General features: G+C 38.4%; 2 protein-coding genes across 6 annotated transcripts in view; one reads left to right on the top strand and one right to left on the bottom strand.

The window, feature by feature from the left end:
- LOC112571787 overlaps positions 1 to 10299 on the top strand; it is a 58879-nt gene extending 48580 nt beyond the window's left edge. For all 4 annotated transcript variants that reach the window (XM_025251071.1, XM_025251072.1, XM_025251070.1 and 1 more), the window contains 3 exons: positions 1882 to 2028; positions 2373 to 2472; positions 3841 to 10299. In XM_025251071.1, coding sequence (XP_025106856.1) covers positions 1882 to 2028; positions 2373 to 2472; positions 3841 to 3993 — 400 coding nt within the window. In that variant the 3' untranslated portion in view covers positions 3994 to 10299. The remainder of the gene's footprint in view (positions 1 to 1881; positions 2029 to 2372; positions 2473 to 3840) is intronic.
- A 1618-nt stretch (positions 10300 to 11917) lies between these two features.
- LOC112571788 (E3 ubiquitin-protein ligase PDZRN3-B-like) overlaps positions 11918 to 25264 on the bottom strand; it is a 59234-nt gene continuing 45887 nt past the window's right edge. For both annotated transcript variants that reach the window (XM_025251074.1, XM_025251075.1), the window contains exons 8-9: positions 18388 to 18516; positions 11918 to 16193 (exon numbers count right to left, since the gene is read on the bottom strand). In XM_025251074.1, coding sequence (XP_025106859.1) covers positions 14574 to 16193; positions 18388 to 18516 — 1749 coding nt within the window. In that variant the 3' untranslated portion in view covers positions 11918 to 14573. The remainder of the gene's footprint in view (positions 16194 to 18387; positions 18517 to 25264) is intronic.

The following is a 25264-nucleotide window of genomic DNA, read 5'->3' as shown; positions in this document are numbered from 1 at the left end:
TCACGCACACGTCATTCCTCCGGTATGACCATCGCTCACCCCTACATTCAAGATATTAGTTTAAGCACTACTTTTAGTGGCAATGGTTTCATTTTGATAAAAGCGTGTTTCTACAGGTAGAGTATGCAACATATCAGATGCTCCTGGCGCAAACAGACTTGTCTTGGTTGTGTTCTACCTTTGAGAAAGCAGGGTGCACGTAGGACACTTTCTTTTTGTGTGAAATTTTATGTACAAATTTTACTTCACCAGATTCAATACAGTGATGCAGAAGTAAGTTAACTTCATTTTGCAATGGCATTCTTCTATTTTGTTTCATACACTTAGATGATTGACACAACTTTGATGATGATAAGCATATTGAGCATACAACTGTTGCATGATGTTCTTTTCTTACTGTACCTGCATATTCTGTCACACCAGCATTCTCCAAATCATTCAGCCCTCAATGTGCTTTGGTTTAAAATTTTATGATGTGAGGTCTGGATCCACGATGTCAGCATTTAACAACCACACTAAGGAGACTGAAAGTGAACGCTTGTGTCAGCATTGGGCCCAGAATATCATTTGACAACAAAATATGCCAGACTCAAATAACTTGCCTGGAGCTGTGTTTTTTACGTGGTTATTAGTAAATGGCTCTTTTGAAACCAGAAGATGTGTGTAGAAGTGATTCATAATGTTAGTACTGTATCATTTTAGCCAAGCTGTTAAGTTGATTAGAAGATTAATGGAAGATCAGAGTTGTTCAATCAGATGCCACCATTTTTATAGTCCAAGTTCTGTTGATTTATGAGCTATATATTTAGCTCATACAGGCCATTACATGTATTTCATCTGTAACAAAAGCAGAGAGAAGAGATCTATCAATAACTCAGGATAGTCTAGTTAATAGATGAAATCACTGATCATATGGTCAGCAAGCAGAGAAAAGAGACCACACTGCATTAAAATGCAAAAACACATGACTGTTCAGCACGGATTTTAGGTTCATATTGCTGTTAATTTGCACAAATGAGAAAACTGGACTGTTACAGAAGATTAGCAGACAAAGAAAAAGTTGAAAAGTGTAGATGAAAAACAAAAGGCCAGGAAAACAGTTATGATCCTAGCAAGACTTGCAGGTCAAATAACGGGCACACAAATCATGGCATATTAATACATCATGTATACTTAGAGTTGGCCCCCTGGTTTTTATCATGAAGAAATCCTCTCTTTTGAGCATGTATTCTAAACATTTTGCTTTTCCCAAGTGAGAAAAAAAATCAACAAGGTTTGAAGCATGCTAGACACTGCTGATCAGTGAAGTCCAGCTCAAAATAGTAGACAGGATGTGATAAGAGGACAGCATCACAGCAACATCCTCAAAAACACATATGTTACAAGAATTAGATATTGCAGTCTTCAAAGCCAACAAATGCAGCTAACTGATGACAATGTGATGCATGCTTGATATCTTTAAGCAGTTGTAAATGATTATTTTTGTAATTTTGTTGTAAAAAAGCATTCACACTTTAATGTCTCTTTTAATGGTTTTGATTATTTTTTTCTGTATAATAGCTTCTTTTTATTTCTAATACACCAGTATCTGGTAGGATTTTTCAGCAGTTTTTTTAAAATGTTTTGCGTGATATTATTTCAGCACTGAAACCTGATCTTGAAAATATTCTTGCTGTCTCTTTAAGTTTGTTTTTTTTTATTTGCTCTACATGCAAAGTTAATTTGAAAAGAAAATTTGCTACACCAGCTGAAAGTAAACACAGACTGCCATCTAATTAAGGATGGTGATTAGCTCTGTTTTTAACTTATCACCAAAGCACATAAATCTTGTGTGAACACCAGTGTACACTTTGTATGTTTCATCTTGGTCATTTATAATAGGAACGTACAAGTAGAAGAAGGCCGGTTCAAAAGCCCAGAAGGATTTTTCAATGCAGACTTATGGGAGATGGACTACCCCACACTGCATAAGCTGATATACCAAGCCATCCAGTCTTGTCCCATGGATAACCGTAGACATATGTATAGGTTTGTGCACATTTTTTCCTTTATAAGTGTACCTTTATGAGTGGCAGTGATATATAGAAAACAGAATATCAAATTAGTAAAATATAAATGATACACATAAAAGCAGTTTTATTAATGGTAACTTAAATCTACAATATATGAACCCTCTGACCAACGAAACCACCACCAGCTGGTGCAACTTACCTTGTAGTGGTGTGGTGGCTTACGCCTTATCAATCCACAGAGCTAAATATGCATGATATAAAAAAGATATATAAATGTGCATGTTGAAATAGTGTCTCTCTCTCACACACATTTTCTCCCATCGGCCCCATTGGGATAATTGGTGAATTTGTTAACTGCAGGGCAGTGTACCTTAGTGGTGGAGTGACCATGTTGCCAGGCTTTGTGGATCGTTTAGAGTATGAGCTTAGCAGACTAGCACCATCAGCAGTTAAAGTTGAGGTAATTTCTTTCTTTTCTTATTTGTTTCATTTATGTCTTGTGAAATAATAGTACAGCAATATGCACAGACTTTATCAAGCAAATCTGTCATACTGAAACAATCATTGCAAGCATTTGCAGCTTATTTTGTTGTAAGCGTACACGAAGTGCACAACTTCTTCAAGTAGCTAACATGCACAAATATGCTGGAAGGTACCTGTAGCACTGTGCTAACTAGCATACTCATATCTTTACTGTCACCTGAATGCTTTCATTTCAACTATCCACTGTCCTTGCTGTTTCAATGATCATCTCTGTTTCCAAGAAAACCATAGTGACATAACTGAATGATTGCAAATCTCCGGTCATGATTTCTATTGTGATGAAGACCCATGAGCACCTAGTTCTCAAATAATTCCAGTTTATCACTAAATGCAACAGCAGATCCTCTTCAGCTTACAGATCAGGCCAGTCACTTTACCAAAGGCATGTTTTATTTTGGCTTTTATTTTATTCTCCAGCACCTTGATTCTGCTACCACCTGGTGGACTAATTGTTTGAACTGTTTACCTCTGAAGGCTGTTAAAACAACTTCAAAGCCAAAATGTCCTACCTGAAGAATAGATTTTTTTTCCAAAGGCAATTATGGCCGTGAATGATTGATCTGAATGATGAGAAAACTGGCTTATTGTGCTTTATATATTGTGACTTGTTTGTGTTAATTTACAGTTGCAACAGTTTTAATGCACATAGGAGACTAATACTTCTCTGTGTATGTGTTGTGGAAGAAGAGGGTAGGGGGATTTGTGTATGGGTGGGTTGTTGGATGGATGAGTGTGCCTGTGTGTGAATAAGCTGTTCATGGCAAAATAAATACTTACATGTAATTTAGGATATAGTTATTAAACTGCTTTGATTAAAAGCCCATCTTTTTTAGGTGATCCATGGACATTGACTACTTAATCTTTTTTTTAAAAATCTACATTTTTATCTTTGGTGTCCTGTATCTTCTAAAGCATTAAATGTGTTACCATCACATCTTTTGATATTACATGTATTGTTCTTGAAGATGTTGTAAATTTGTAATGAATAGATCTTTCAATGAAGAATAAATGTTTGCTGGAGTGCTGCATTATGTGCACAAAGAAACTACTCACTCAAAACAAAACAGATCTAAATCAAGATACCAGAGAGATCTAAATCATTAAAACAGCTGCACCAAAACTTCTAATGATAACAGGTTTTTGCCCTGTGTCCTACCAAACAAAAGTTTAATGCTTATAAACCACAGAAAGGCAGCAGTTCATGTGTTACTTGGAAACTTGATGTTAGATCTTGACTTTGCTGCAGTCTCTAAGGGTTAAATTGCTAAAATTATCTTTTTTGCAGGTCCATGCATCACCTCACAGAAACCATGCAGCTTATCTGGGTGCTTGTTGTTTGGCTAGCATGCCACAGTTCCAAGATATGGCCATTTCTTGGAATGAGTGGAGAAAGGAACGGGTTAAAGCATTTGCCAAGTGGCAGATACCTTCCTTTTAATGTTTTCAACTTTTCTTCCATCAACATGCTCAGCAATTTGCCAGTAAAAGTGTTCTTTTGTAGAACCTGATTTAAAAGGAAAAGGAATTAAGCTAAAGACTTTCAATTGCAGGGGCAGTGAACTGTAAGTGGTTCAACATATCTAGGATATGGCTTATGAAAATTGGAGAGTGAAATCCCTTTGCCTAACTGGCTGGAGGGGACTAGCTCTCCATCATTTTGTTTTGTCAATGGATCTGCGTCAAGTTCTAGCATATTTTACCGATCTGTGATGTTTCTTGCGCTGTTCTTCTCAGTTCTGGACTGTTCTTCACTACTTGTGCTGCTTCGTTTCTTCCAGTCAACACTTTCATCCACTAACGTTAAAGGTATGTGAAAAGCTGCAAGAAGACCAGCAGTGTTACACCTCACCAGCAGTGTGGCCCCACAGGATAACAAGGCACCAAACAGAAAGGGCTGGACAGAGATGTGCAACTGTCATCTCTCATCTTTTGACTCCATCAGGTGCATTAGGAATAGAAACAAGACTGCAAGAGAAAGATTAATGCAGTGACAAAGTATCTGGGAGTTGCCAGCTTCTTTCTACCCAACCACAGCAAACAGTTCACATTGTCCATCGATTCCAGACTCTGTCTTTGTGTCTAGAGAGTTTAGAGTTAGATGATATTATCTGACAATGATTGGAAGGTAGTGTTCAAAGAAAAGTTGGTGGTTACCAAGAGTCAGAGTTCAAGTTCTCAGTGACATGGCCAACGTTTTGCCTATGAAGGCACTGGAGCTGCTGTTGTCAAAGCGTTGCACAGAATTATTCCTTTGTTTGGCGTGAATCTGTGTCCTGAGTTTTCAAGTCCATACACCAGACCATTGTGTTTAACAACAGAACCTAGCCACTACCTACATTGCAGTGGCATGTTGGCAAGTTTTATATCAGGCTCTGCTGTCAGTACCATGTCTTCCATATCCATCTCTTCTCTAGCTTTTGCTAGTTGCACCCCCTCTTCCTGCAGGGCCTGCTATATCCTATCAGGTTAGATCACTAAAGAAAAGGGGAATGCCTGTTCCATGGCACCTAGCAGTAAAATTTTTCTACTTCTATTAGTATGGTGTATTAATTAATATTGTATTATTTAATTATCATATGTATAAATTAATATGATATGCTTGCATGCCTATATGTAAATGCCTTGAGTCTGGCTGATGTTGGGAAAAGGTACTATACAAATGTACTATTTATTTTTTTATTTTATAGTTAAACCCATCTTTCTTTCCACTAGAAGAAACCTTTCCAAGTTTGTTATACTTGTGGTTTGCTTCGAAGTACTGGTGGTTTGCTTCGAAGTACTGGTGGTTTGCTTCGAAGTACTGGTGGTTTGCTTCGAAGTACTGGTGGTTCTCTTTAATGGACTAGGGATTCTTTTTAGATGAAGTAGAGATGCTATCAAATAAGATGCAAAGCTTTTGTCTCTAATATGACAAAAGTGTCAAAAAAGCTAAAACTAAACAAAAACAATAATTTTGTTTCCTGTTATTGATTTAATTGCTTGATCACAATGAATGTTTCTTTTTTGAGGTGCATATGAACTTACCATTTCAGGTTACTTCCTACTTTCTTTTCTAGCAAAAGATATAAATTATCTGATAATATTTTTGTATTTGCATATAAATTATCTGATAATATTTCTGTATTTGTATATAAATTATATGATAATATTTCTGTATTTGTATATAAATTATCTGATTTCTTCATTTACCCAGATCCAAATGTTGAGGAAATGACATATATGTTCTCAAACATGTGCATCGACAGTTTATTTAGAGATTCTGTTCCTTCCGTGAAATGAACCAGCATTTAAATCAAATAAAATCTACTGTTCGATAAGATAAATGCATAAAAAAATAATCAGAATGAGGGTATATCATTAGATATTCAGTGCATAGAAAAGTGCAGAGTGATATTTCATCTACTGCTTTTTAATTTCACTATGATAAAAGGAAACTTTTTATTTAAAATAATTCAACAAGTGCATGGAGTCTTCTTGAGCAGGCTTTCAATAAAAAAAATCACCAAGTAACCAAGGATGAAGAAAAGCACAAAAATGGTTTAGCTGATGTGAAAACTTGAAATATAATGTAGAACAACACTTTGTCTTTCTGTGTATCCTGACTTTGTTGTCTGGTTTGCTTCTTCATTGAACTTATATAATAACTTTCTCCACAAATACATAATGTGAAGCATTTGTTTTATAGGGCTGTTGTTTTATGCAAAGAATTAACATTTAAAATGACTATAATAACAATGATATCTTTGATAAATGCCAATACGTACAACCAAAGAAGAATAATGGTTACAATTTCTTTTATTAATTTTAAGTGATTTCTAAGCTGTTCAGAATAATGAAACTATGCTTGGTTTTTTATTTAATAACATAAAAGTTTTGTGACATATGCAACTGTAGGTGTAATCGATTTGGCAAGCAAAACATCACAGTTAAAAGGAATGACAAAAATTTGGACTTTATGAACTTCTTGTACACAAACATCAGTATAATTTTTAGGCATAAAAGTTTTAATGAAAGTTTTGCTTGCTTAACGTGTTTTCCATTGTTATATAATCAGTCAGCAGCAAATGTCAAATTCAAAAGTAGTAGCTTTTTGCATTATGAAAAAATTCCTTCTGCATGGTTCTGCAATTAATATTTCTTTTACAGTGGATTTTTTTTCCCAAGCCTTGCCTTTATTGGGAACATGTTAAGCTTGATATCTAAAGAGTGTAATAAGCCCTACTCTCTAGTTTGGGGATGTTAGGATTTATACATTTAACTTTTTGAAAATATTTGTTGTCAGCCTGAAAAAATTTTGGATAGTCTAATAAGAAGATATTAAGTTCTGTGGTGGAAACCTTTTTTCTTGGTGGAAACTTTGTAAGGCTGCTATGAAAGTGGAAAGATCTATGAAACTTTATAAAGACAGTGTGAGCATGAATTACTAATTCACCATTTTTGTAATGTGGGTAAATGTTGTATTCTTTTCACTTTGCAACATGCTGCTAAAGCTAAAATCATTATTAGGCTGTACCTAGTCCTGAGGCAGTCTTAAATCCCTGTGCTCATCAGTCAAATTCAGGTCTGTGCCTATTGTTACAGATACCTGTAACAGATATACCTGTTGAAGGCCAACAGCCTATTGAATTTTAATTTTGTAAAAATTGTACCTGTGATTTGTTATAAGAAGATGGAGTATCAGAGTTGGTCTGTGAGGGGTGTTCACTCACAAGTAAGCAAAGATTTGGTTTCCATTGTGCATTTCTTTGGGAATAATTATTTGTTGCTGGTTGTCTTGTCATGGGGATTTGCATTCCCTATGCAATAAGATTTGTAAATTTGTAGATTTCCTTTCCCCAATTTGCATTTAAACAGGCAATATCATGAAAATAGCGAATAAGCTTTGTTTCATGACCTCAATTAGCGAACTGGTTGGCTCGTTTTATGCCAGAAGTAATATATTTTTGGGGTGGAGAGATGAGAGGGAAATGGAATCTATTGTGCTGTATTTTAAGGTGTGTCCTTGTGATCCTTTTTTCACTGTGTTTTGGGGGATAAATGGTATGAATTAATGGTTCAAAGGAAAGGCAGTGTTTAGCGCAGTGTCCAGCATTATGCAGTTGATTGATTGGTTGGTAATAGCACTTTTCCCCACCACTAAGGAAAAGAAAAGCACACAAACAATAGTAATGGATCCTGGTCTCAAAAACAATAAGTCAGCTGGCTTGTTTGCTTTTTTTTTGTACCCTAGGGAATTCAGACAGTGTAATCAGTATCTTGAATACTTGGTTTCTGATTGAAACATTTAACTTTTATTGTATGGTTTTCTGATGTTGTCATCTAAGTTATGTAGAGTTCAAAGTTTTATTTTATGGGGTTTGTTGGTACAGCTATTGCGTGTTCTGTTTATGATTATTGCCCCTGGTAAGGTATAGTGATTTAGTGAGATTGCACACATGGGCAAACTTTTAAATCTGCAGCATTTCAGCTAGTCCTTTTGACAGTTTTTGCTTAATTTTTTTCAGTGCTTGCTATCTAGTATTTACTCAATAAGATGATGGCACCTTTGTAGGAGAATTTTTATGTTATGTCCATGGATTGCCATTCTAAACATGCTGAGCCACAAAAACTTCAGCCAGTAGACATGCAAGTGGTAACAACAATGATGATAAGAGTGAGAACTTTATTTTGATAGGTTCATGCCCATAACCAATGTTGGATGAGATGGGTTAGGGAGGAAAAATCAACTATTAACTTTAAATATATAGTTACAATAAGAAGATATCCTAATGCCACAACTTCATTAAAATTACAATGTATATTAATAGTACCAAATTAAGTTTCGTTTTCATAAAAGTTCTCATTATAAACATTTGCAAATTATTTACTCTCTCTCTGTATTGCATTATAGAGAAAAATGCCAACATTTTGGATTGATTTTATAGAATTACGTGTACTTGCAAATCAAATACAGTGGAACCTCAGTTAATGACCACAATCCGTTCTGGAAAGTTGGTATTCGAAATGTATGGTATCCAAAACAATGTTCCCCATAAGAAATAAAGGAAATAGATTTAATTGGTTCCCAGCCCCTGTTTACTCGCTGATATTTGAAAGTTCCAGGCTATATAGGTATTTTTTTTTAAAAGAACAGTTATAATGCAATATAAATAGAGTTAAATAAACATAAAAACATTAAAGAGATCATTTAAGCATAAGAAAACTTGCCGTTTGGACGGCATGGGTGGATGGAAGTGTGGGGAGGAAGGGGTGGAATAACTCCATGAGCACATGTAACATTGTAAAATCGGAGAGTGGTGGGGGACTTCCCTTTTCTGTCGCTTTGAGGTTGAAGGAAAATAACTTGTCCAGTATCTGTTGTTTCTGCCTAGTTTTGTAACACTTTTGGGTAATACTACATCACATTATCATTGAACATGTTTAGGCTCCTATTGCCTATAGCACTGTTAGGGAAAGACTTTTCTACAAACAATTGCATTTCCCCCACTTCACACACATTTCTTTAATCACAAAAATCACTACATAAGAAGGATGTGCACCATGGATGTATATTTAGTTCGTGATGCGCACAGATTTTTTTTTTTTTTTTTTTTTTAAGTTGAGTTTGGTATCCGGTGCAAATTTTTTACGAAATGTTTGGTCGTTATCCGAAATGTTCACTATCGGAGGCGTTCACTAGCCGAGGTTCCATTGTAGATGAATAAAACTGTGAAGGGCTCTTATATAATCAGATATGTACAGCTGGCATAATAGATCTTTATATTTTGGGCAGATAAACACAGATTAGTCTATTCACAGTAGCATTGGGAGCATTTTATTTTAGCCTTACAGTAGACAAATTCCTGTAATACTGTTTATGGTATCTTAGGTTTGTAATTTAATCCAAATCTTCAATGAATCTCTAATACCAATGTTTCACATCAGTTAAATACTTAGCACTAAAGATGACAAATGAGCTGTAGAATGACTATCAATCTCTACTAATTATTTTACTGTGCCAGTCTATGAGATTCTTTTAAGAATCTTTTAAGAATTCTTTTAAGAATTGGTTAACATTCTGCCTAACTCTGACATTCCCAAGCAAATACAAAACCATGCTGGTAAAGTACTAACATAACTTTACTAACCCATATAACCTCATCGTTACTGCTCATATTTATAACTATTATATTTTAAACTTTTCTTGGCAGTTGATTGGGTAGGGCAGTTAATGGTGAATAGGCCTAAGCTAAGGTGACCAGACGTCCCGCTTTTGACCTCGTGTCCCGCCTGCTCATCGGGACGCCCAATGTCCCGCTTTCTGGCTTTCACCAGATCTGCCGTTGAAAGCACCACTACTCGGCAAAGTCAGAGGAAAGGTTCCCCCCGCCTCCTTTTTCGGCGCTCTTTGTCGGTGACGACACCATCATCGGCACGTGTCCCGCTTTCGCTCCCGAAACGTCTGGTCACCTTACCTAAGCATACATTTTGTTTGCAATTCCAGCTCTGTAAATACTGTTCAGGAGGGCTGTCAGTGGTCTAAGTCACAAAGTGTTGCATATCTTAATTCTTCTCCTTACCATTTCCTAGCCTAGGCTTACAGAAAATATTTGGTAATTTTTACAGTGGCTAAGTGCTGGAGTACTCGTATACTTTGTACCTAATTTGTGCAGCTAGCCGATCATGAGTGGCAACACAAAGTAGTGTTTTGTTTTAAAATTTTTTTAAAGTTTTGGAATATGCAAATATATCCAGCTATATATCATTTTGACTCCTTTATATGTGCATGCACATAAAAAGTTTTATTTCTTATGTTACACACCTGTAACAGCATGTTGAATTTATCTCATTATTTTATTCTATCTCAACAAATACGTTTTTTATCTGATATGTATGAATATGACTGGGAAAAGAAAGTATAAGCATTATGTAAAGCAGCGGTTCTCAACCTTTTACTTGTGACGCCCCCCTGACGAACAAAGGTACGTCCGCGCGCCCCCCTTAGCCAGCAATGTATGCTAATTTCACTAACACCGGTATAAGAAACTTTTAAAAAATGACCACCTTCGCGCTCCCCCCCCCCTTGTAAGCACGTCGCGCCCCCTTGTGTTTGTGCCTCAAACATTAAATAGTAAGGAGAAACATGGCTCTGGAGAAATGGTCGGGTAATGGCCAAACAGAGTTGAGAACCGCTGATGTAAAGTATAACATTTTATATATCTTAGTTGTATAATAAAGTGAAAAAATTTAATATGTAGTACCCGGTGGCCACCATGTTATAAAGTATCAACAGGATTATGAGTAACCTGCTGCAAAATTCTCACACTGGGTAAATGTAAATGTTCTTTGCTACTGAATTCTCTCAAAGCAAGCAATTTATGTTGTATAACTGGAATGTTCTGGAATTCACAAATATGCACAGGTGAGCATCATTAATAGCCTAGAACAGTGATGCCCAACCTTTTTCGGCCTGCGGGCCATATCCATTTCGGACAGCCGTGTCGCGGGCCATATCCATTTCGGACAGCCGTGTCGCGGGCCACTTCACCGCAAAAATACAAAAAAGAAAAAAACATAGAACAGATACCATTCTTATTAGAAGCAAGTTGTACTTACCATTAATTATGTAGTAATTATGTGCTAGGTGCCAGCAATGAACTGCTTGGGACAAATGACAATGGTAGTCACAAATCGCGAGGGGCAGCTGACAGCGTTGTTGAAGCGGGTGACAGTCTATAACTCGAGATACTAGCACTGACTGTCAATGGTGATTTGCTGCGGACGGATGACATTAGCTATTGCATGGTCACAGTCAGTTACGTCCCAGCAGCTGTCAGTGTAGACGGCGAGGCTGAGCAGATTACAAAACCGGCAGTACCGTCAACGGGTTGGGGGCGAATTCACAAAGCTGTCCAGTTCTTGCAAAGTGCTGGTCATTCTCTCAAGCGACAGTTGTTTGGTGTATGTAAGATGCATTGAATGTGTCAGGAAGTTGCGATCCCACGCGTTTCTGGCAGTATCAAAATGCACCGACGGTTCATAGAACCGTTTTTTTTTTTTTAAAGAATTATTCGGGAGCTGGGTTGTTTGAGTTCCTTGTCTTGAAATGAAACTGGTTTGCAAGCAAAATTCTTCTCAGATGATGAAATTCATGTATGTCTTGCCTTACTTTTTCCATTATATTTCTTTTTATACATTTACCAGGAAAGCGTATTTTTTAGGATTCAGTCATTCACTAATTCATTTATATATTTTTTTCGTTCATGAACTTCATTTTATCAATCAAGATCTTGGTTACATTCAAAATTAAGTGAAAATAGCTACAGCTGATGCAGACCAAATACCAACATTCAAAAGATGTTCGATCAATAAATTACTGCAAGTACGTATTCAATTAATTTTATTCTAAATCCCCATCAACCAAAGTAACCAATCACGATGTAGAATGTAACATTTAAATCTAGAGAAACGACGAACGAAACAAAAAAAAATCTTGACTTCTTCGCCAGAAAAGTAAAGTATAATTTGCTACCCTAAAAATCTTTGGATAGTATCGTCTGTGTATAAGGATTTCTTCGAGTGAAAACCTTACGTCTGGAAAAGCGCGCGGCCTCGTTTCGTGTATCTAAGTAAAAGAAAAAAGGAGGGGTGAGATGTGGGGGTGGGGAGTTTCCCAAATGAAGTCGTGCATACACGCTAGCAGCGAAACTGGCACACATTTTGACAGCACATTTTTATTGACCTGTTAAATTACAAGCAGGTTACTCTCGGAAACCGCAGGACTCCGACCTTTTTTGTACGCCATTACATTCCTTATTTCATAAATGTAAAAGAAAAAGGAAAATATTGCACAATTTGTTTCCGCGACAACACTTCTAACACAGTAGTTCATGACTTCGGCAAAATGAACAGCACTGCGCAACGAGATGTTGATGTTGTGTATATTGGTCATGCACTTAGCTGCTAAGCACTGGTTTGATGGGCAAACAGCACACAGTCCGGCTACGTCATGACACATGTAGGCACCAGAAAGATATGTAATATACCGCAGGCATTTATAAGATACTGCGCGCTACGATAAATTGAAAAAAGACGAACAGAAACAGAGGGTAGGTTACATTAAGGCAATCTTCTGATGTCAGATTCGCTGTAAAATGAACGCTACCAAGTACTTCAAGATATGCTTTTTAATGCGTATTGCTAAATGGACAGGACTCAGATAAGCTTCAACAGATTAAAAAAAACTGCAGTTGGAAATATACTTCACATACTGATCAAACTTTGCTCCCAAAAATAGTGTCTCACCTGGGAAAGCTTAATCTGTAAGAATCATTTTTATTTAAAAAAAAAATCATTAGTACACGTGTTTTTTCACATGCTGCAGATACTTGAACAGTATACAAACAAGAGTGACAGTTAACCCACCGAATAACAACAAAAAGGGATATACTTAAACATGGTACGATGGAAAAATAGGCCTGATCCTCTTTAAAAGAATGTGATGACTTGAGAGACAAGAAAATGAACTGACTTTCCATAATTGGGAATAAGCAGTCTTCACACACTGCAGCAAGTTTAGAACCTTGCAATTATTTAGAAACTGGTGTCAACAAGCGGGGTGTATGCTTATCTGGTGGCAATCTCAGAAAAGGTTTCACAGTTGTTCGCACGCAAACACTGAAAAAGAACCCATCGGTTGTCGAAAATGGACAGTTTTTGTTTGTTTGTTGTTTTTTTGCAAAATAAGTCTAGCTTGTTTTAATTACAGCCGGACACTTTAAAAAGAAAATAAGTATGAAGATTGTGTTGACGAATGCTTATTTCCAAGTAATCACTAAAAGAAAGCTTCCTAATCTGCCCTGAAGTCCGACGTGAAAAGGTATACGTACACAATAATCAACAACTGGATCCAGCAGAAGTCCACGATAGAGAAAAAATGATCGAGACAGAGGCAATTGGACAGATGCTTGTTTACGAAGAGACGGAAACAATGCTGTTAGCAAAAATTATCAAGCGACGAAGGAAAGATAATAGACAACTAAGCTGTTTACTATCGAATGCTTACTGAAGACAACCACATAAATTTGTTTTTGGTACGTGGCTACTTTTATCCCCCTCACTTTCATCATCATCGTCTACAGTAGTATATTTCAAAAAGGATGGCAGTTGGCAAAGTGATGGTCAGGGTATCCGCTGACAGGAAACGAAGCATTAAAAATAAACGAGGTATATGCATGCGCAGTTACGTGCTTGCGCAGGGTCTGAAAAGACAGTGTCTTTGGTATAACAGGCTCTGACACATTGTGTACAATCACAAAATGCACGCACTTTTAACTGCATGAACAGTTCCTTTCATTCAAAGGATGCAGCTTAACTGTGCACGCGCACGAGTTCGTTTCTGTCTAAGTTATCGGCAGGTTTGAAACTCCGTAGCACTTGTGGTGAACAGTCTGTGTTCATTACTAAGCTCTAATGGTTTGAGTACAGGTAGAAATCGTGCGCACATCTGATAAATACACGACTAGCTGAAAATACATCTCAGCTGTCATTTGGTCTTGAAAATGAAAGCAGCAAAGGTCAACAGTCGTGTCGACATAATGCTATTTGCAAAAATGTTTATGAAACACTGGAAGTCATCGGACCAGAATGTCAGGTTGTAAGACCTGAACAAGAGCCTCGTTAACAACATTCATCATCTCATTACTGACGCATGGTGTGCTGTAACGTAACACGTACCGCGCTCCTACTGCGACTAGGCAAAAGCAGAAAGCACTGATTATCTGAACGCCACTATTGTCACAGACACAATAGGGATAAACACGCAGATATGTCTGATAATGATCTGAGTCAGCTTCAGCATCATAAATACAGCAAAACCTAACTTAAATTGCCCTGACAACAGCTACCACTTGGCTACGATGCTCACAGTCAATCTGTCTTTACGAGGCGACAAAGTCAACGACACGGCCAACTCATAGGAGACAAGACATTGGAGGCTAGTCCACCAGTCTGTATAGAAGACATAATTACACACAAAAATCATACTGTTGTTACTGATAGCAATGGGTTGTAAGTCTTTCCTTCTGGCACGCGACTGCCGTGAGCCAACATCTCCTGCATGGTTACAAAATTATCCAAGACTTTCTTTCCTTTGTGTTTATTCATTTTTCTGTGACTCAGCTCAACAATGTTCATCTCCTTTTTTTCCTCAGTCTCTTTCAGTGTCTCCATGCGAGCTTTCATCATCACTTCCTTCCGCCGTTTGTAGTCTTTTGCCTTTTCCAAATGCCGCTTTCGTTCTTCTTTAGACCAGTAGCGGCCGGTCTTCAACTCGCTCATGGCATCGTCGTCAGTCGTCATGCCACTGCGTTCTTCCATTATCTTCTTTGCACGCTCTTTCAATATTTTGCTTCGAACGGGTCGCCTTGTAATGTATCGCGTTCCATCTGGCCTGCGTTTGACCACCCACTCCATCTGTCCCCCGCTCTCAGAGGCTGCAGTGTTCGGAGTTTGTTGCTTGCCATCCTCTGTCAAAACATTTGCACAGGGTTGGAGTTGGGGACTGGAAGGAAATGAAGATGGTGAATATTTTCCTAATCTTAAGCGTTTTTGCTGTTCTAGCTGCTGCTGAAACAGTTTTTGTTGAACAGCGATGGTATGTTGCAAGTTTGCATGGTTAGTGTACATGATATCAGCCGAACGCATATATAGGTCCTGCAGCGATTCGCCCATGCGAGCCTGCGACGACAAACCCGCACGTAAATTCTCCACTAAGCTCTGACCTCCTACTTGCAAATCCCTACCTGCATCTTCACTAGTTACTTCCCTACTTCTGACTCCGCCACTCCGTGACTTTCCAGTTGGGGTCTGTGTTTGTTTTTCCGTGTCCGAAGATGATGCAAGCACAGGGGTGGGCGTCAGACACAGCATAGAGTTCTTGAAGCCTCTCTCGCTCTCATCGCTTGCTACGCTAAGCTCTAAGGTTAGGGGTGTACTGCGGCAGCTCTCTCCCGTATTGTATGCACTCGTTGTCGATGCATCTTTATCGCGTTCTACGCGGCTGTTGGAGGGAACGGTACTGGGGACAGTAACAGGTAGATTATGAACAGGCGAGATAGTGGCTAAAGCCAACCGTCGCTGCTGGGCCCATAAATCAAACTGTTCGAGCGCCTGCATATGTTTAATGCAGTCTAACCGCGTGCCCATTCGTGGAACAACGCGGGGACTACGCTGTGTGTCTTCCTGTTTGAGTGCGCCACTATGTCCATCCTTGCACACTACATTCTGGTGGACGAGTCGTTGTTGCTCTTTAAGGTGGGCTTCAACGATTTCTTGACACTCCACTTGTATTGCTTCCATTTCTCTGTTCAGTTGGGCTAATTCGCGCTCAAGGCTGCTCTCGGAATCTTTTCGGCGTAGTCCAGAATCCTGGAGGCTGGAATGAGCTGGAGGGCAGCGATACTCCAACAAGTGGCGAAACTTGTCGCACTCTTCCACTGGTATCTCGGGCGTATACGCATCTCCACTATCTGGGTCATTTGAAGCGATGGACTCGACACTATGGTGGTAGGAGCCTGGGCCAGTCATCCTACCTATTCCCATACTGATGCTCCTCAATTTTGATAGTGATGGCGGAAGGCTGTCCGCGTCGTATATTTCCTGAAAACGCAAAGAACACATAAATAAAGTTCAAGCAAACGAGCGGTGAAATGGTCTTCAGAAAAAAGGTAACATTAAATCTACTTCAAACTGCCCACGTAAGAAGGTTACAAGAAATTATTTATTAAATATCCGATCATTTTAAAAACATTATTCGAGGCAAGTCAATACTTAAATAACTTAATTACCTATCAAGAATAGTACTGAGATTATGTAATAAACATTCACGATCAAAATACACACACAAAATATAATTACTAAAATAGAAAAAATAGCATATTTCGAGAATATTTACAAGCCCAAAATCTTACTGCGATCAAAAAGAGCTTGGCGCTCAGAAGTATAAAGTTTTCATACAGCATGTTATGTGTATCATTTAAATGGCTATGGCATGCAGGTATATTGCTTTGTGTGGCGTGGTGTACTGAAGGGCAAGAAGGTTTGCTGATATTCTAGAGCGGTTATTACGGGAATTTTTAATATAGTTATTTTCTCTATACAAATTGTTCAAGGGAAAGAATGCTGCATTCAAAAGCGGCAATTCTATATACTGTTAGCGGATACACATTTCATGCTGATAAAAAAAAAGGCTAAAAAGAAGTAACGAGGTATTAACTCTAGTTCTGTGCCAAAACGAGACTCAAACGCTTTAGTAGGCTATTAGTTAGATGAGGAAAATGGCAACATAGCATTACAGCTGTTGTAAATGGCGATGTGCGATTTACAATAAATGCTTAGATGGAAGGTCTTTTCCTGCCATGGTGCTGCGTGCTGAAAATCTTAAGAAAGTCGACGTCAGCGTCACTTTAAAATAATTTGCACTTGTCTTAATCATTTACAGATCTTACAATAAAATTATCATATAATAAATGTCATAGCTTGACATCTAGGGATTCAATCTGTCGTTATTACTATTATCAGCTCGCCTGGTCCCAGCGTATTGTAGGAGGCGGGCTGCTTTTAAGTAGCCAATCCTGGATATTTTTATGTATTTGTCAGAAAAAGTATATTCAGACACTGAGGTATTTACCCACAGATGTATGCTTACAAAGAATGCGACACGATATTCGCCGAGTGTTATCGCCTAGAAATAGATGGTTGATATAATGCGGTTTCTTTTAAAATCGTCGAGGTTAATACAATTTTTATTAATCATTTTATTGTAAATAAAGCCTTGAAATCTTGCATCACATTACCACAATTACTTATTACACAAATTCATTAAAATATAGGTAGCAAACGCCATAAAACACGAAACCAAATATCACAATCAACATCGTGCCCTTTTTTCCCCTTATCGGTCATTTTGTTTTTGAATGAAAATAAATATTTTTATCACTGATCACAAATTGCTTCAGGCACACCATTTGACAAGAATGACTTCCCGCATTTTCTTTCTTGCTTTTTCGCTTTTGTTCAATGTTTCTTGTTTTAGTTGTAGGTTTGTTTTGCTTGTTTTTTTTTTTTTTTTTTTTGCCTCACGCTTTGAATTATGCATGCACAATGAGGGATTGCAGTTATGCCGGTTGGTCAGAGAACTTTACCTACTCAGCGACTCATGAATCAGGGTTAGTTTGCCTATCGCGTTTTCTTAACCAGCTAGTTCCCCACGCAAGTTCAAGCAATGTTACCAATGGGTATTAGAAATTAGAAATAATAACAGTTGAATTCGTAAAGTGCATATCTCCAAGTGCAAGATCAATACTTGTGTAAGACAGACTACAAACGATCCGAGATGTAGCCATGTAACAAAAGAATGAAAACTGCCAGCAAAGTAAGACACTGTAGCAAACATGAACAAAATGAATATATGAAAACAAAGAGCTGACAAGTGGAACTGCAGAAATACATGAATATCACCCCAGTAGTAATGCTTAATTAGTTGACATATTTCCCATTTTCGGAAATTTTTTCGCATTGGATATAAAAAAATGAAACTCAGGATTTAAGGCAAAAACAACCTTGTGCAAAAATTATTTTTCATTATAAAATTTACTTTTATAGTTATCATCTTTCATTATGTAAGACGTAAAATGTGCCTTCCTTTGACGACAGAAAGCACCTTTACAAAAGTACCTGACCATAAGTGTAGTAACCTAATAATTATGGGGTTTTGTTTTTGTTTAAACTAATGTCTCGACGTTGTTGAACCAGCATACTGTGGAAGAGGACTGAAAGAATGTACACCACCAACCTGCTCAGAGCTCTCGTCGTTTCTCGTGCTTTCATCAGTGCGTCCCACACCGCTGTCCTTCTCATGCTTGTGAGAGGAATTCTCAGTGGTAGCTGTGTCCGTAGTACCGCCTTCTTCGTCAAAATGTGTCTGCCAATAATAATAATACATTCTGCATCATTTATGGAATCTCACAGTGAAGTGAGATACATTAGCTTGTTCGACTTCGTACCAAATGACCTATTAAACTAAAAACAAAGCACCTATGTACAGCACATGTACAAAAAACGACCGTTACAATTTGCATAAGGTAGTCAGTAGTCTTAAGCAGGCTCTAAAATCGGATCATAATGTGAATCGCAGTTCTCATTCTTCTACTTTATATATTTATGATGTTTAACTAGATCTCAGTCAATTATATGGCTGTCTTCACGACCTTGCGCCTGTCTATCTACAAGATCTCATTCGCCGTTACCAACCTCAGCGGAACCTTCGTTCAGCAGCCCACTTCAGACTTGAACGACCGACCGTTCAGTCAGGGAATACTAACAAGAAGACTGCGGGTTTTAGATCCTTCTCCAATGTAGCCCCGCTTTTGTGGAACTCGCTTCCCCTCTCGACCAAGGAGTCTGATAGTATTGCATCTTTCAAGAAAAATCTTAAGACTCACTTGTTTAAACTTATTTGAAGTTATCATTTGACCTGCAGTTTGGTGGCTGCTGGGATCACCGCGCATTGAGCGCATCTTTGTGATGCGGATACTAGCGCGTTATAAAACTACATCATCATCATCATCATCATCATCATATGCAATTGCAAAAATGCCAGTGGTACTCCCGATTCCCCTGTCAAGATGCCCACGATATCCTCAAAAGCAATAATTTTAATAGATTTACTAACTTTGAATTTCCTTTCAGCTAAGCAGATTTCAGCAGAAAACAAACTAGAATTTGACGATGATAAAACAGAAGCCCGCTTATGACCAAGAAAAAGAATTCAATCATCGCTCGTCAGCCTGCCCAGGTACGTTAAAGTTCGCAACACCAACATCACCTGTACGTCATGTCAGAAATCTTGGATTTATTGCTTCCTCTGGCATGACACTTGATAGAGAGGTTAAAGCTGTCTGCCAGTCTGTATATACAAATAAAAAAGAACAGCGCCATCCGCCACATTCAACACGAGCTGCCAAAACTCGTGGCTGTGCGTTTGTTCTATCTAGGTTCCATTACTGTAACTCCTTGTTTGCAGGCTTCGATCCCGTACACCTTATTCAGCAGAAAGTACAGAATGTCACTGCATGAAACGGGACCATGACACTCCTTATTTTTTGCAGATTTTTTTCAGTGCAATCTGTGCTGTTTTGATTTCTTTGCAAGCTCTTGCCATATTTTTCTTAAATCCTTAATCTTTACTGCCTGTTATCCGAGTCTTCACCGCATCTTCTATATTTGTCTTCAGTTATCAGTACTGCTATCCTTCCATCCTTTTTCTACTGTCCATATTTCGTTCTTGTCTTAAGCGTCACGAGCATGCTACTTCATGAAGGTGATCATGCGCTATAAATCATACATTTATTATAATCATCAGGAGAAAAATATCGCACCGTCCACCCAGTATATAAATAAAACTTTTCATCTTCAGAGGTGCTTCAGATCATAAATGTTATCAAGTTCCTCTAAAGGTGAAATTAGTTCAGTTAGACGTGAATGTTTGCTTAACTTAAAAAAGGATGGTGTAAAACAAGGCAGCCACTCTTTTCAAGCAGGTTAGGCTGCAGTCTTAACAACGTAAGCGTATCCACGTACAAACCTGAAGTCTGTGTCACTAGTCATTTTAATTAAGCACTACAGAGACAGCCCAGGCCTAATCCTAAACAATAGTAGTTCTCACTGATTACACTCCGCGTGGTTCTCAGATTTGCCTATGAACTTGTTCATCTAAAAAGTGAGAAGAAATAGCACACAGTCGTCTCTAACAAAAATCTTGACATCGCGATCTGGGATCAGCTAGATGACTGAATGCAGTGAATCACTTTTACTCCCCCCTCGTTCTCTCTTTTTCAAACACACACACTATTAAAGTGATATTCCTCCCGAAAGAACACATGTATTAACCAGTTACGGCAAAGCCCGAGGATTACCTATTGAGAAAATAGAATTTGGTGAAAATATTTATTTACAGTAGTCCCTGGTAAAGTTTACACATAATGCAGTTTGCATTACTCAGACTCAATGCGCACAAGAAAGATTGACACATTTTGTAAAAAAAAAAAAGAAGAGGCATGCAACGATTAAAACCTTGACAAAACTCACGTTTTATAATGTGTCAACACTCTCCCACACCCTTCAAATCAACTCTAACACTATTTTACTATTATTCTCACACCAATACAGCCAATGGATCGGTTTGGGGAATAGCAATACCGTAAGGAAACCACAAAGCATATCAAATAAATCGTATGATTCAAATTTATTCGTCAAACAGAATCAAAGTTTTTGTCTGTCAATTTATTTATTTCTAACAATAATCAATACTTTTAACATCGCTACCTTCTAAATGCCACATTAAGGTTTAAAATGTTCTTTATCACAGAAATGTACAATTTATTTTTATTTTCTTGGCTTCTTTAGTAACTAAAATTGACGAAAAAGCTAGTTCCATATATTTTTACATTCTTGCAGACGATGCAATCTATTTTCAGGGGCGAGCGTATTTCTGGAGGTATTCGTGACAACCCATCCCAAATATTTCACAGACATGCGCGGACTCCATATTGCGAACACATCTCCGTCTAATCACGGGGAGAGGGAAGGAAAGGGAAGTAATTGAGTTTGTTACCTGCTACCGCAAGAACTCAGCGTCAGCAATCCGGGCAAAGATCTGAGCCACCTGTGCCAAATCATAACCGATAAGAGTCTAGCACAGGAGAGTGCTGGCAACTGGCAGGGGGGCACAGCAGGCCTGTAAACAACTTCCGATGGTCTACTGTCAGCAAACTGCTAGAGTCGGAAGTCAAAAAGAAGCGTTTCTGCGGAGAACGTACCTGATACTAGATCAGACCTGGGCAAACGCCGGCCCGCGGGCCGGATCCGGCCCGCCTTCTGTCTCTGACCGGCCCGCCCGCTGGCCTGCCCGCCAGTGTATATACTATGTATACAGTATTGGGTAAAACTGAGTTAACTATATTAGTCCGGCCCTCTAGAACCATCCCAGTTTCTCATGCGGCCCCTTGGGAAAATTAATTGCCCACCCCTGTACTAGATGGACAGGAATACAGAGAGATGTTGTGAATATATGAAATGTGAATAAATGTAAGGCATTAATCTTAGATGAGATTTTCAGTGTTTAACTGGCTTTCAGTAATATAAGATGCAAGAAGCAATAACGCGTGAGAACTTTCCTAGACCTAATAAGTTAGCTGGACAGATATAATAAAACAACATTGCTACACGCCATTCTTTTACATTGAATTTGTAATGGGAGACTAGCAGGCACTATAAGAATGCAAATGAACAACAAAGTGCTCTTTATTTCTTTCCACTGGGCACTTTATTTTTCCAAATGAAAATAAATTCTTGTTCAAGGAACTTCATTTGGTCAGAATGAACAAATTTTCCTGTTGTTTCTTGCATGGTTATCAATTAAAAAAAATTTCTCCCTTTAGTTGTGGGTTCCCTGCCTTCCCCTTTGAATAAAATACACATTCGGTGAAAACTAAACCTCTTGCACAATACTGAGATAAAAGTGTTACCACATAAACACCTAAAACTGCAATTAATTAACTTTGAGGTCTAGTTATGGCTTGAACACAGAATTTTTCTGTATCTCTTTAGGCCATCTATATGCTTTTTGGATGCAAAGAGCAATTTTCCTACACCTCACAAACCAAAATTGAATGTGCTACACAGTTTAATCCTTTTCTAGCACCTTGACAATGATGATTGATTTTAGTGATATTTAATTTTATTGGCAAGTTCAAACATGATGCTTAACTGAACCCTCTTATGTTTCTGTTGTTTTAAATGTTTTTGTTAACTTTGGAATGAGGGTGTGTGTGTGAGGGAAGTTTCAAGCAAAATTAGTATCGAGAATCGTTAGAAGATGGAAAAAAATATATATCATACGACTTCCCAACTGAAAGAGGAAGTTGATTGATGTTGATTGATATTATGAGAGAAAGGCAAGTCTTGTTCTGCCACCATGCCAGTCCACACAGACTACAAATGAAATCACAAACAGAATTACTACACAAAATTCTGCAGAGTCTATTTGAAGACAATAAGTGTTGCACAACAATGAACTACTCTAATAAATAAAGAACTGTTATCAATGTTTAGCTGATCCAAGTATCCAAGCAATTTATTGTGAATCTGTTCATCAATGAATAAAGATATTTTCCTGTAACAGATTGTGCTACTGTATATGAAATAACAGAAACTGACCACCTGTACCCTTGGGTGACATACAGCATTTATACAGTCTTTGTCCCTGGAAATTTCCTGCTCTCACCTATTTTGCTAATGTGAAACAAATCTACTCATTTGAAAATAATTTTGCATTAAAAAGTTCCTAACAACCTTTCCCATAATGCTAGTGCTTTTTCACACCCTTCCTTTTGCAATATGATGTTAATCTCAGCTCTTGTTCTTGTTATTTGGTTCCTCTTTGTGTTTTCTGTATTTGATTTTATTGTTGATTCTTTTATAGTTTATATGCTATTTGTTTTCCTGTCCCTCGTATGCTGTCCATGTTTCGTTCTTGTTCTTAAGCACTAAGAGCATACTCCTTAGGGGTGTGAGTTATTATGATATTCTCTCAAGTGGCATAAGTATAAAGTTGTGTAGGCATACAGATGGGCGTGAGTATGGAGAGGTACCGAGGACCAGTGCCAGAAACAGCAGAGTATCAAAGTGTCATCTGGCAAGAGTAGCAGTAAATGGGCAACCACTGAACAACTGGTAAAATCAAGCACCATTATCCCTGTCTGTGTCTACCCCCCAAAAAAACCAACCCTGACAATGGATTATCATGTGGAAATGTGGGAACATGAAAGAATGAGAGAGCTGGTGCAACATGAATATTTTTAAACACAAGTAAATGAAGCACTCACACAAACCAGAAAATGTGATACATGTGAAAATACCTTCCTTCATCAAATAGTCCCAACATTCATGACAGCCATTTCAGTTGCCACCACAGAGGTACTGAATCATCACTTCAAGTTTCAGATGTAGTTTAACAAGACAACTTGCTATAGCAAGCAGGGCCGCCGAGAGCCAGCCCGGGCCCCGGGACAGACGACCTCTCCGGGCCCCTTTTACTTGTAATCGTAAATTATTTCCCCAGTATATAATGTATGTTTACAATTCGAATCTCAATATCATACACTCAAACTCAACTTCTGCATGTGTAATGCTTGGGTGTTCTGTCCTTAGACCTTTCTTTAAAAGAAAAAGAAAAGGAGAAGAAGAAAAAAAATCCACTGACCAAGGCATGACCCCACTGACCCCATGACAGCCGCGGGCCCGGGTACACCAGACCCCCTCCCCCTCTCGTCAGGCCTGATAGCAAGATGGGAAGGAGCCAGTGCAAAATGGTATCTACAGGTAACAGATCATCTAGAAACATAATCTTGCCATTAATTGATAAGAATTTCAGGTGAAGATGAGCTACCCACTGAATATGTTGAAAAGTTTGTATTTAACGCCGTGCTATCAACTAGGGCTATATCATGGCAGCAAAAAGTAATAGTAACTTTAAAAGTTTAGGGACAAAATCTCCCGAGTGACACAACAATAACATTTTTTAAAAAGTAAACACAAGTAAACAATATGTAAAAGAGTGGGTTAAGTGTAAAAAGGAGTGGTGAAACCCAAAAAAGGCCATCTACAAACCAAAAGACAACAGTTATCAGGACATACAATTTCTTAAATCTAATAGTAAAGTCCTATCCTCCTTAAAAATGTAAAGACTCCTTAAAAATGTAAATAATGGGACGGATATGAACAAAGAAAAAACAGCTATTCTGGAGCTCAGGACAAACAATCATACATGTACCACACTAAAACTTCCTTTACACCATGGACAAACTGGTGGTAGCTCACCTCGTAAGAGGTGCGATTGCGTGGCAAAGGTGTGTCCTAAATTTAATCTAGACGCCAGGTGAGCCGGGCATTCACCATCCTTCTAGAGTTTCGCACAAACTAGTAAGAGCAATAGTACAGTAAGAGATGGGATCAGAAGGATCCTTGCCAGGTTTTGGGATGCAAACCATGACTGCCTCTCTCCACGAGGGAGACAGCTGGACACCCAAATAAAGTTAAAGATGTCTAGCAGGAGAAGGAGAGAGGCCTGTGGAAGATTAGTCAGCAGTTGATAAGAAATGTTGTCTGGGCCAGATGCAGAGTCCTCACACTTCTGAAGGGCCTGCTGCAATTCAGAGAGAGAGAAGGGTAGATTGTATTTTTCAGAGTTATCGGAAGAAAAGTCACAGCCAGAAGATTTCAAGCACTGGAAATCTGGAGAGTAGTGAGAAGAGGAGTTGTGAGCAATGGTGGATGCCAAGGAATAACCAATATCTTGTGCCTCTGTGAGAACAGAATCTCCCACCTGTAGATGGCCCATCAAGCCAGCCTGAAACCTTCCCTTAATCTTCCTCATGGCCGCCCACACCGGTGGTGCTAGAGGACAATGAGGACACAAACCTCTGCCACGCAAGTTTTTTGCCTGTTTACAAATATAACGAGCCTGATCTCTACTACGTTTAAAACTTATCACATTTTCAGGAGTGTGGTAGCAGAAGGCAAGGCACTGGGCCTTCTTCCAAACACGCTGGGCCACCCTACATTCCTCTGTAAACCAGGGGACAGCGAGGTTCTTAAGATGCCTTAGTGCA

The sequence above is a fragment of the Pomacea canaliculata genome, linkage group LG9, assembly GCF_003073045.1.
Source record: "Pomacea canaliculata isolate SZHN2017 linkage group LG9, ASM307304v1, whole genome shotgun sequence".
NCBI lineage: Eukaryota > Metazoa > Mollusca > Gastropoda > Architaenioglossa > Ampullariidae > Pomacea > Pomacea canaliculata.
The sequence above is the reverse complement of the archived record's forward strand: the minus strand, read 5'-3'. Positions and strand labels throughout refer to the sequence as shown.